This window comes from Nematolebias whitei, chromosome 12 (assembly GCF_014905685.2).
Source record: "Nematolebias whitei isolate Nwh7 chromosome 12, NemWhi1, whole genome shotgun sequence".
NCBI lineage: Eukaryota > Metazoa > Chordata > Actinopteri > Cyprinodontiformes > Rivulidae > Nematolebias > Nematolebias whitei.
Genome location: NC_056509.1, coordinates 42,071,864 through 42,085,005, shown reverse-complemented (window position 1 = coordinate 42,085,005; position 13,142 = coordinate 42,071,864). Strand labels below are relative to the sequence as shown.

Below are 13,142 nucleotides of genomic sequence, written 5' to 3'. Positions count from 1 at the left end.
GTTTTCCACATAAACATGTAAACCATTTACATTTATAACGAGACTAGCCTGTATAACTAAAGGTTGAATGAATGAAAAATAATTGCAAAATTTAATGTTTTATCAACGTTGTAATTACAATGAATGCACATGAATGACATATTGGCATCTTGTGTAGTATGTCTTTTTTTTTGTTTTCTCAAATCTGCCTTTAAAATGCACATTTTATTTTGTGTTTACATTATAATTTAATATTTCTGCAACTCGGCTGAAGTTTTCACAATCTTTATCTGCCGAGTACGGAGCCTCAACAAGTACACAAATATATTAAGTGAATTAAATGTATCAACTTACAAATGAAATATTTTGTTTATCACAGTTATTTTAATGTTTTGCAACACTTTAAGTATTTAAGTACTGTATCGCCTCCTCCATCAACTGATTATTTTTGTTGGTTGTTGTGTAAAAGATGTTCAGCCTGCAAAAACAAAACGAAACACAGTGAAAGGAAACTGATCCAGTGATAATCAGTGGTTTAAAATTATTTACAGTTTACTGTCTAAGTACCAGGAAGTCCACGGGGTCTTCGGGTTTGATTTTGCAGCACTCTGACATGGCCTCGTTCAGTGAAGGCATCACGTGCTTCATCAGGTAGTTTCTCAGAGGAAGAGCCTGAGCTTCCAGCAGCTCGCTCTCCTGTCGCCTCACCTCCGACAGATTCTTCTGCTGATGAACGTAATTCACCTTCCAGTCAGGACTTTATTCAGACAATGACTTTCCGTAAAGTCTGGACTTACCCACTCTTCGTACTGAGCTGACATCTCAGCCAGCGCAGCTGCTTTCCTGCGTTTCCTCTCGACAGCCTCTGCAGCCAGTTTCTGCCTCCTCTCATCTTCTCTCCTTTGGTTCTCCTCCTCCTGCTCCTCTGGACTCGGGCCGTAGTTCTTAGGAACCCCTACAATCTCTATTACCTTCTTCATAACATCTGCGCACTCTGAATCATCTGTACTGACATCTGGAGGACACAAAGACATCATTAATGGAGTTTAAGTTGTAGTTATGTGGATTAGCTGTGGCAGCCATCATGAAGTGAGGCAAGACCAAATCAGTTGCAAAAGTCCAAACTTAAAAAAAACTTAAATACATCCAAACATACCGACACAAGAGAAAACATTATTTATTGCTTGTCGCAAAAAGTAAAAAGAGACTAAAAACATTTTTTTGTGTCTGACTCCATGTAGCCTAAAGCAGTGGTTCCCAACCCTGGTCCCTGAGGAACACCACCCTGCTTGATTTAGTTGTTCCTCTGCTCCAACACACCTATTTGTGATTAACAGGCTTCTGACAAACTTAAACCACTGAATCAGGCGTGTTGGAGCAGAGAAACAACTGAAACATGCAAGATGGTGTTCCTTAAGGATCAGGGTTGGGAACCACTGGTCTAAAGTGTCTGAGTAGACATTACCTATGTGTTCTGGATGAATCTCACGGTGATCAAAAAAGTCCAACAGTGTTTCCTCAGCTTGGCTGAGTTGTCTGTATCTCTCCAGTCGGGGTACAAATTCATCCTCTGCGACCCTCTCCGGTAGCCTTTGCACTCGACTGGTCAGGAAATCATCAGAGGCATCGAGAGCAAACACGTACTCTGCAATAAAGTTTAGAAACAAAACTGTTCTATCACCTGCGAGTTTGGACCTTCTCACTTTAGTTCTGAGTTAATGTCAGAACCTGGAGTGATGGTTTTGTTGTACCAGGGGACTAAAGACATCAACTCTGTATCCTTGTTCTCTGGTTCCTTATCTGAGCAAAAGAAACAGGAGTAAACTACCAAACAAAGGCTTTAACTTGACAAGAAGTGCATTCTTTGATCAAACTCACCAGAGAAAATCATCCTTGCTTGCTCATAAGTCTTAGGGAAGCCGTCAAGTACAAACCCGTGATTCCTACATGGTTTAGAGTTCAGTTTTTCTTGCAAAATGTCAAAGATCTGGTGTTCAGCCAGTCGGCCTGATGGATAAAAGGAGTGACAAGCTCACCATTTTTAAAATACACACAAAAAAATTCAACACAGATGCACAACATCCATTTTTTTCAGTAAACCCTTTAAAAAAAAAAAAAAAACTTCATGAAAGCATACACATACTGCACTTTGTTACCAGAAGTTTCCACAAGCTGGTCCCCACACATTAAAGAAATAAAACATTTTAATTCCATTTTTCATCAGTCAAATCATAAATCACATCAAAGTGTGTAGTTTTCAGCTTTATAACTTTTGTATAGAGAAGTTTTTTTTTGTTTGTTTTGACCAACCATGATTCTTTTCCAAGCTTTCGTTAATGTTTTCCATCATTTTCTGTGCAGCTGCTACTTCTTCCCTATCAATTTCAGGATCAACTCCATTTATTATCTTCGTCTGCAGCATAAAAAAAAAAAAGACATGAGACAAACATTAAATGTCTGTTTATAAACTATGTGAGCATCTTTAGTTTATTCATTACATCAGTTTTCATAACTAAAGGCAGTAGAATTAGATATTCCTGCTCCCACTGACCAGATGTGTCATTTTCTCCTCGATGATTCCTCTAACGTGGATGTGATGTATTTTGTAATGCTGGCAGAGCTTCTCAGACACAGTGGATTTCCCCACAGCTGGAGGTCCAAGAAGGCATATTTTAACTGGCTAAAGAATAAAGGGGGGTGGTTTTATGCAACACAAGGCTGAAATGAGGGGAAATGACAGCGTTTCTCCAATAAACTCATAAAAATGTAATGTGGAAACATTAAACTGGCTCTCAGTTTAGTTTACAAAGTCTTACAAACACGAATAATCGTGGTAATGATTCATTTGGAGCATAGACACTCACAAAAAGCTGCCTGGCGTCTTTGTATTCCTGCACTATGTTCTCCATTTTCTCCACCATCCCAGACCGGCACGTCCAGTTAAGGTTAAATGTGTCGTTCACAACTACTGCATCCAGGCGGAGGTTGATACGGAGACAATCCAATTCCCCCGGCTGAAATTAGACGCAAACTTACTGACAAAATATGCAACAGACACAAACAGATCTCTGTTAGGTTAGAGTTTGAGCCTGTTTTATATTTTTCACTGGGTTTGTTTGTGTTTTGGAGAAAAGACAGCACATAAATGACAAATCAATACAAAAACTGAGCTGTAGTGCATAAGAAACCAACTTCCTTCTACAAAAACCTGATGAAATCATGTACCTTAAAAGCCTCCATGGTTATTGCATCCTGCAGCGACATCTTGTGGACCTTTTCTGGTCCCAGAACGCCACTTATCCTCTGGAGTTCAAATAAAAGATGCTTTGTCTGGTTGTGTTTTTGTCAATTTGTTGTTTTTTTTGCAGTTCTCAGTTAAAAACACAAGACATGCTGATTTATTTTCCTGAACTTGCGTAATGCTTTGGTAAAATAATTACCTTGACAATATCTTCCAAAGTGTTTTTGGAATCATCAACAGCAAGGATGTATTTTGACTTTGGTCTCATTTCAATGATGTTTTGAATCACTCTGTGAAAAAAAAATACAGAAATTTCAACTCTGATCTGACATTTTTTGAGTATAAACAAATGCAGGTATTTAAATTTACCCTCCAAGATCATAAACGTGAATCATAGGAACATAATTGGTGCCATCTCCAAATATAGGAACCTTTGGAACGTTCAGCAACCAAGATATCTAAAAATACAAAAAAAGAAAATACAGAACAAACACAAACAAAGTTGAGGTGTAAAATGCTATAGACAATTTATGTTAATATTTGAACATTTACCTTAAAAAAGTAGTGGAAAAGGTTCTCCTCCATTCCATACTGAAGTCCTGCTGCTACAACGTAACCAGTGAGCTTAGACTTTTTCTAGAAAAAAAAAGAAGAAGTTTTTTAGTATTTTCTAGCATCCGGTACTTTTGTTGGAATATTTTTTGGTAGACATTGAAATATTCATCCAGTATGAATATCACTAACCCCTTTGGTCAGTTTGAGCACACGTTTTTCCAGATCATTGTGGTTCCTGAAACTTGGATGAGGCCTTCTACTTCTGAACTCTTCCTCTGAGAAAATGGCTTCTGCGTTGTCCTAAGAAGAAAAAACATGAACTTAATGGGTGCGTTTTTGGAAAACTTTGTGTTGCGATTGCTTTTTATGATTTATGTTTTAAGCATTACTGGTTCTTGAGGTTTGGTCAAGGCCCACGTCATCACCGTGGACACTAAGATGAACATTTTCCTGGATTTAAATTGCTCCATTTTGGCATGAAGTGCTGTTTGTTAAAGATAAAAAGGTGTAAAAAATATATTCTGTGTGCTATTTGATCCCATCATTGTAAAACTTTTGTTGATGTAACATTTTCCAGCTGTAAGTATAGTGTCATTAGGTCAGTTCTTTAAATAATCTTCACATGCCACGACTTCACCTGTTATTGCCCACGTTGCTTCATCAACCTGCTGCTGTGTTGACCTTTCTGAGATGTTGTACACCACCACATCACAGTCCAGCAGGTGCCTCAAAAGCTCCTCTCTGGGTGGGGACTAGTAAAAAAGATTAAACAACCTTATTAGGGAACCAGTTTCACCTGCCATCAATCAGAAATTGACTTAATTTTTTGTTTAAAGCTGTATTAACAAAAAAAATCTTGTTCCAAAGTCATGTAAAGTAAAAGGGCCCAAAACCAAAGTAGGGGTCTGCAACCTTTATTACTGAAAGAGCAATTTATTACCATCTCTGCTAATAAATATAATTAAAATATATCCACAGAATCTACTTGAGCCTTAACATTTAGATGAAAAAGGAAATTAAGTTTCAATCATCAGGTTCTTTATTACTTAATTTTTCAAAAGACCAAACGCTGAAAACACTATAGGTTTTCATAAAGTCAGATCCATATTTCTACTTTTCTTTTATTTTTAATAATGTCCTGCTGCATGTTACATTATATTGTAACCTCTTGAAAGCTGCAATATCCAATGCACAAAAGTACTTCCTACTTTTACAACAGTCTGCCTTAAGTTTGCTGAAAGATTTGAATTTTCTAGTGATTTATTTTGAGATTTTTGGGAACAACTTCGTTCAGAGAGTTGCATAAAAAGAAGAGTTTTGAAGACGTTTAACTGAAAATCTATACAGTTGTCCCTCGTTACTCCGTGGTTCATTTTTCGTAGATTTGCTATATCGCGTTTTTTCAAAGTAAGATTGGACATGGCACAGTTGGCCGATTGATGGATGAGCCATGGATAGTTTATTTAAAATAAATTATTTAAAACGATTTTGCACCTGTGGGCAGCCCACAAGTGCAGGGGGAAGCTCCCTCCTGCAGCCTGTCATGATCTCCACTCTCTGCCACGCACACATTTCTCCTGCTGCCTCGGTTGTGTGAAGCGTTAACCCTTTGCTGTCCAAATGCACCGATCGACTTTTGTCTTCCAACTTAAAATTCAAAGTATGTCACATTGTAAAAATCGTCATAATCACAAAATGTAAAAGTGTTCGGTTATTTTTAATTATTTTAGAACTTCTATGTTCTGTTGTTACAGTGCAATTGATCAAGAAGCACATTTCTGCTCCGTGCTGCTGCTGCGTGGGTTAACCCATAGGCGTCGCAACCATTATGTGAAGGGGACGTGTCCCCCCACATTCAAAAAACGTTCATTTGGACACCCCCCCCCCCCCCACCACCACCACCACCCCATTATAAAAAATTAGATCAGACGGAGCTGTTTCTTTCTTCGTGAACAAATCCATTCCACTCAATTAATAGGAGAATACTCAAACCACTAAAATCCACTCCAGGTTTTCCTGGTTACCCCCAACTCTCCACCAACCTGCAGAGGGCTCTGCTCCTCCTGCCTTGGTAGAGAACGCTGATGACAGGTGGAGGAGACGGAGACACCTCTGTGCTGATCGCTCACCAGTTTAGCAGGTTTAGTGCGGGCAGTTGCTGACCGGGGGTTGATCATAAACATATAATGTTAGAAGGATGCTTGAGAGGAGCGCTACGTCTGTAGCATCTTATCTTAGCAGTAACTGTGACGCTGTAAGACGCTGCAGGTGTAAGAGACGCTGTGTGTTCAGGTGCATTAAAGTTGAAATGTCCTTAAAAACCCCACACCTTATTGTCCTCAAGCTTCATGAGAAACATCTTTTAGATGAGTAGTGTTGAACACAAGTAAAAAAAAGTCCAGCGGTGATGTTTGTTATTTCTTTATAAACACAAATAGTGCCGACCTGTAGTGCATTATAGTTCAAATGTCTTTAAAACAGCTGAATTTACACAAACTTGGTGAGAAACATGCTTTAAATGGAATTAAAGTAAGGAAATCGAGATGAAATGTTGCTTTTTTTTGTACAGTGTACAATTTTTGGACAATGGCGCGCGCGTGCACACACACACTATAGTGTCCCCACTCCCCACATTACAGATGCTTCTGACGCCCATGGGTTAACCCTTTGACATCCTGCTGCACTTTTTATCTACAATTTAATTTTAAATAATGAAATGTTTTAAATAAACAATATTTAAAATATTACAGTATTGAAATTGTTAATTTAAGGAGGGAGATTGGGAGTAACAGGTGATGAATGTGATTGCAGCCTGGCACATATGACAAAGTTTGCTGTACTTGAACTTGAACTACTGTCTCCCTACTTCCTGTTTTTTCACTTATCGCGCAGGGACAAGGTACGGAGCACCCGCGATAAGTGAGGGATTACTGTACCACATTCAGCTAATTCTGGTGCTGAAAGAGAGCGGGGTGTGCACTGCATTTATAATGACTGATTCTGTCTGCTAATGTCAGCTAAAAAAAAAAAAGAGTTTCCACTGGCAGCCCAATGAAGCACCTATCATCAGCACCACTTGAAAATAAATTATAAGATTTCATGCAAATATCTGGACTGTAAATTTGACAAAAGTACAATTTCCTGTTGTCATTGTAGAGATAAATGTTACTTAGGTTTATGCCATATGTGGCCAAAGTTACAAAGAGCCACTGCAGCTGTGTCTGAGGGCCACATTTGGCCCCAGAGCCACAGTTTGCAAACCCCTGAACAACTGTTTTAAATGATAGATTATACAATAAAGCCTCCATAATTTAGCTACACATTTCAGTGCAGAGACTTCCCTCACCTCATACTGTTCGTGTAGAAAGTGAAACTCGTCAGAGGATGAGGAAACGGTTCCTACGACGTGAAAAGCGGTTTCTTCTCCGGGGGAGGACAACGTCTCCTCCGTGTCTCCACCCTCAGACGGATCTCCAGCTTCACATGCTGACAAAAACTTTCCAAGGAGTTCGGAGAAATTACTACAAACTCCTGACTGATAAGTGGCTTTTTTGTGTGTTTTCACCTTTTTCCACTTTACCTTCGCAATGTGCTTTGAAGAATATCCGTCGACGTCGTTGACAAAAAATCGTTTAGCTTGCTGCTTTTTGTCGTCCATTTAAAAATAAATAAATAAATAAACAGATTCTTTAAAGATTCAAACTACTAACTAAGTACGTAAAGTGGCTATTTTATTGTGTTTATAACGACAAAAGCACAAAATAATCCGTTCGGCCTCGTCCTTCCTGTTGCTAAGGACGCCAAACGGTTGCTAACGTTGAGCCAATGAAACGCAGAGCTGCTTGTACGTAAAAAATAAAAACGTAAGACGTCATTTTACGTTAATCCCAACCGGAAGTGAATAAAACGTTATTCTATTTATTTATTAATTATAGAATTATTATAATCATTATTATTGTTATTATTATTTTTTTTTTTCTTTTTACATTTTCGTACTATTTTTCTTTTGGAAGATCATTACAGTCAGGTGGTGAGAACAATGAACGCACAAGAAGTATAAATAGTAAGGTACAACTAAGTAAAACTAATAATAATAATAATAACAATAATAATGATGATAATAATTCTATAATTAATAAATAAATAGAATAAGGTTTTAATAAGGTCTTTTTTCCCATAATGAAAAAAAAAGTGCAGTTCTTTGTGAAAGGCAACAAAGTTTGGTTTGGACTTAAGGGATCAATTTTTCTGTCAAAAAAAAAAACTTCTCTAAAATGACTATAGAGTTGATTATCAGATCATGTTCAGTTTTTTTAATTTTTAACAAGAAATCCATATATAACATTTTCTATTTTAAAATCTGGAATTTTTTACATATTTAGTTAACCAATGATGTAAATCATCCCAAAATTAATTATGCATTCATAGAATATTTGGTCTGTTGTTTCAACATGTTTGTTACAGAATTAGCGATCTTTGCACTCAAAACCAACATGTTTACATAATTAGCAGAAGGGTATATGCTGTATTCTACTGAGAACTTTAAAATTAATCTCTTTTGCTTTCGGTATAATAGGAAACTTTTAAAATATCAAGCTTAAGTGTTCATTATTAGTTAACAAAACGTTGCTAGTTTGATTTTTTTTTTTTTTTTTTTTTTTTTTTAGCTGATACCACCATTAGTTTTTCAATGGTTCTAGATACATAAAATTTAACATTCTAGTACAAAACCAAATGTAACTTATTTCAGATTGAATTAAGCACAACTTTATTCTTAACATTCATAGTAAAAATTGACATTCCAATCTATAGCTTAAACAAAAAGCAATAGACTGATTTATTTTTTATATGAATTTGTCTGTTTTTTATGTTTTTTTTTTTCTGTGAAGGTAGTGCAACTTCTGCTAGCTTCTGTGATGCCACAACATCATTCTCCAGGGAATGGCAGTTTTGTATTCTCTACACAGTTTAATGTCCCACTCTTGCTTCTTTATTTGCACAAACCAGACACACCTTTAGGTCCATAGATAGTAATACTACATCCATAGATAATATCGCTAAAATTAAAAACATCTTATCTAAAAATGATGCAGGGAAAACTGGTTCATGTATTTGTCACGTCTAGACTGGACTATTGCAATGGTTTATTATCTGGGTGTCCAAATAATTATTTAAAACATCTTCAGTTGATCCAAAATGCTGCTCCCAGAGTCTTAACTGGAGTTAGTGGGAGAGATCATATCTCTCCAGTTTTAGCTTCTCTCCATTGGCTTCCTGTCAAATCCACAATTGAATTCAAAATCTTACTTCTAACCTACAAAGCTCTCAACAACCTAGCTCCATCTTTTTATTCAAGATCTTATTGTTCCATATTTTCCTAACAGAGAACTTCACTAACAGACTGCTGGTTTATTGTGGTTCCTAGAGTTTCCAAAAGCAGAATGAAAGGAAGATCTTTCAGTTATCAGGCTCCTCTCTTGTGGAACCAACTTCCAGTTTCTGTCCGTGAGGCTGACACATTGTCCAGTTTTAAGACTGGGCTGAAGACTTTCCTTTTTGATAAATCCTATAGTTAGGGTAGGCTTATTATGCTGCCTTAAGCTTAGACTAGAGGACAAACTGACCTCATTTCCTTAAATTAATTGTTAAAATTGAATAGTTTTCATTTGATATCTCTATCTTAACATGTGATTCTTGACCTGCCATTGTGTATCTGTTCCTACCAAACCCAGCCGGTCGAAGCAGATGGCCGCTTGTTTTGAGCCTCGTTCTGCTCAATGTTTCTTCCTCACGAGGGAGGTTTTCCTTTCCACTGTCGCCTTCAAGAGCAGAGAGTTTTGCGATGGAGTTAAATTCAAAGCAGTTTGCTCCTCAGAAAAATAATTGTTAAATTATTGTTTTATATATGAATGTTTCTGTTAACTTGTTATTTTTATATATAATTGTTTTTGTTCAGTGCCCTGAGACAACTTCTGTAGTGACTTGGCATATATAAATAAACTGAACTGAATTAAATAGATCTTTTCATGGTGCAGGACAATGAAGTGATGACATGGAAACTTTAAAACACTACGTATATTTATAGAGCTGACTACGTCTGTGAACAGGCTGAAGGTGTTTGGTGACGACTGCTCTATACTAGTCTCAGCACTCACCAAAACATGCCGCTCGTACATTTGAAAAGCAGTGAGCAGATGGACTGACTGGTCAGTTTTTGCCACGTATAGTTAAAAAAACACGTTCTTCTTTAGATACAAGAGTGTTGTTATGGTTTTTCTCCAGTAACTCTGGTTTCCTCTCTTCCAGTCTTGCAGGATAAGTTAATTGGAAATTTAAAATGACCTAATTCTCATTTATTATTGAACTCTAAACATAATAAACTGTACAGCTTTCAATGTATCTACATTTTTTGTTGTTGTTGTTTTAAGAGGGCAATGCATACTCAGCAATTTAGATACTTTGTATGTTATCCTAACCAATCATCAGTTTTCTTTGCCAGCCTTTTCCTTTTTTATGTTATGGGGAGCAGGTGCCTATAATACAGATAACTTCTAATGGTATGGCTGCAGTCAATGTACTTCAGAAGTTGGAGTTTGGATCTGGGAATGACGTCGCACCAATTTAATTGTCATGGTCAAGGTGTCTTTATTGTCATTCTCACCACATGTGTTACATGGGGTGGAACGAAAGTGTGTACACAGTTACATCCAACAAAAATACAAATTGTAAAGAAAAACAGTAGTAAGATCTTAGATATGAACTAAGAAATATGTTAAATATACTAAGCACTAATAGTACAAAACGATGCGCCAACCAACAGCAGCGCGAAAATGAGTCTGTGTGAGCAGATGAGGACAGATGAGCACAGCAACATGAAATAAATCAGCAGCATGAGATCAGCATCATGGATAGTCAGCTGCACATATCAATAATAAAGTGACGTTACAGTGATTTTTTTTTCACAGAGATAATTCTGACTAGGGATTCATGAGTCTAACAGCCTCAGGGTATAAGCTGTTCCTCAGTCTAGTGGTTCTACACTTATTGCTCCTCATCCTTCTGCTTGAGGGGAGTGGGGCAAAAAGTGTGTGTGCTGGGTGAGTGGGGTCCTTCATGATGCAGGTGGCCCTCTTCCTGCATCTAGAGGTGTAGATGTCTGTGATGGTGGGGAGGCTGACTCCAACAGACTTCTGTGCAGCTTTCACCACTCTCTGCAGAGCTTTTCTTTCTGCAGTTGTGCAGCCTCCATGCCGCACAATGATGCTGGAGCACAGGATGCTCTCCACTGCACACCTGTAGAAGGAGGTGAGGACTGAGCTGCCCAGACCAGATCGTCTCAGCCGGCTGAGAAAGTAGAGGCTCTGATTGTTATCTAGCAGTTTGGAAAATCAATATGATTTTCTACTCTTTTGCGCATCAACCAGTATATTTACTATTAACAATCAGTTAATGAGTGCGTTTGCATTTGATGCGTTCAGACACTGTAGCAGCATGTTCACCAAGAGATTACGCAGAATTGGTTAATCAGATAGGAGTTGCCAGAAGTGCAAAAAATTAGTTCATAATAGAAGCTGTCACCACTTATCTAGAAGGCAGCCATATTTGTTTTTGAGGAAAATTAGGAATATTAATTTGGCCTTTCCAAGTTGGAATTCCATTTTTAGGGGATGTTGTAGTTGATTTTTCCAACTTCTAAGTACAAATGGAGTGCATGTTATTTTCAAAGTTTATTGCCCTTTTGACCTTATAAGAATGTATTATGACAATTATGGTAAAAAAAAAAAAAAAAAACTACTAAGAGCTCTATGATTGAAATTTCTATGAGGATTCGAGTGAAACAAACTTTTGAAAATCAAACTTTTTTGAGACAGCTTTGTAGAAAACATGGCTTTACAATCTTTTCTCCTGCAACAATTGTATCGAAAGTGGTCAGTCGGTGAAATAACTCCTGCCTGTGTTGCGAAGCAGTTGATGCTAACAGCTGCCAAAGTGTGTTTACGTGTGGGCTGGAATTGGAGGGTGGCGGGGGGATGCAGAGGAGGCAGCTGTCAAGACAGAAAGACTTCCTACGTTACCTTATAAGGATGAATGGCCCTCAAAACCATGACCCATTAAGGAGCAAATGGCTTTATCCTGATAAAGACCTTGTGACAAAGAAAGGATTCTGACAAATTCTTTGACTTGAAGGGCGCTGTTGACAAAACACAGCACAGATTTCACCCAGAAACTAATGTGATGTCAGAAATTTAGCTTTAGCTCAAAATCTGGGCTCATTTTCTCAAGAATTGGAGTTTAAATGCTGCTGTTGCAGACCATCTCAGGGCAAAAGACAATGAGTGCTCTCACACTATCTCTGCTGCTGCTGTAAAACTTTAAATATAGAAACTGTGCTATAGCTCAGAGACTTTGGATGTGACTGCATACAATCTGTATGTGGTACATCCAGCACCAATATGAGTTTATCCTTCCTGTTTTGCCTTTCAGAGCTAAACTCTTGAGGGTATATTTGACACTATATATAGTAAACACCATTTTAAAAAGAAAAACAAAAGGCTTAAGAGGTTAACAGTTGCTTTTGCCCATGTCTGTGTTTGTTTTATCTGTAGTGTTAAAATAATACCAGTGGAAATATTTTATTATTACATGCACATCTATAACCAATTAGCGTTTGGAATCAGTGTCTTTCAAGATGATCGTCACAGCAAAACGTCGTTATGAAACACCAAAAATGGCTACGTCAATGTCAATTTAAATATATAAAATGCAGATGCAGGAAGAGGGCCACCCGCATCATGAAGGACCCCACTCACCCAGCACACACTTTTTGCCCCACTCCCCTCAGGCAGGAGCTTGAGGAGCATTAAGTGTAGAACCACTAGACTGAGGAACAGCTTCTACCCTGAGGCTGTTAGACTCATGAATCTCTAACCAGAATAATCACTGTGAAAAAATCCCATCATGCTGCTGATTTATTTCATGTTGCTGTATTTATTTGTTCGGCGTATTGTTTTTATGCTATTAGTGCTTAGCATAATTTTAGCTAACGTTTTTCTTAGTTCATATCTTGGATCTTATTAATGTTTTTCTTTTACATTTTATTGTTGGATGTAACTTTGTGTACACAATTTCGCACATGACAAATAAAGAACTCTAACTCTATCAAAGCTAACATTTGGTGTGGTACTAAGAGAGTCACTCACCACAGATGTTCCAAGCACTAACAAATTGTTCCTGAGTTTGTGATGTCATATGAGATTGAGCTTGATGTAATTTTCAAGGTTTTAACAAACTACAAGTCGCTTCCCAACATGAGATGACCTTAGTCTAAAACTGTCAAGAAAGTCATCAGGCAACTTATCCTTCCAAG

General features: G+C 37.6%; 1 protein-coding gene across 1 annotated transcript; it reads right to left on the bottom strand.

The window, feature by feature from the left end:
• Positions 1 to 421: 421 nt before the first annotated feature.
• On the bottom strand, positions 422 to 7,495 carry LOC119418333 (adenylate kinase 7-like). The gene is made up of 18 exons (XM_037685601.1): positions 7,356 to 7,495; positions 7,122 to 7,271; positions 4,413 to 4,527; positions 4,165 to 4,259; positions 3,965 to 4,075; positions 3,773 to 3,856; positions 3,590 to 3,678; positions 3,420 to 3,510; positions 3,205 to 3,282; positions 2,844 to 2,993; positions 2,531 to 2,659; positions 2,290 to 2,392; positions 1,858 to 1,986; positions 1,708 to 1,779; positions 1,445 to 1,624; positions 777 to 994; positions 547 to 705; positions 422 to 457 (listed from the first exon to the last, which is right to left on the bottom strand). Exons 1-18 carry the CDS (start codon positions 7,431 to 7,433, stop codon positions 422 to 424), a joined length of 2,067 nt encoding a protein of 688 aa, XP_037541529.1. The 5' UTR covers positions 7,434 to 7,495.
• Positions 7,496 to 13,142: the final 5,647 nt, after the last annotated feature.

Excerpts from the sequence above, each read along its gene's own strand:
- LOC119418333 (XM_037685601.1), bottom strand. The coding sequence starts at position 7,433 with ATGGACGACAAAAAGCAGCAAGCTAAACGATTTTTTGTCAACGACGTC. Across the intron at positions 2,660-2,843 it reads AAGACGCCAGGCAGCTTTTT|CCAGTTAAAATATGCCTTCT; the intron begins GTGAGTGTCTAT and ends TTTATTCTTTAG. Across the intron at positions 1,625-1,707 it reads CAACAAAACCATCACTCCAG|AGTACGTGTTTGCTCTCGAT; the intron begins GTTCTGACATTA and ends ACTTTATTGCAG.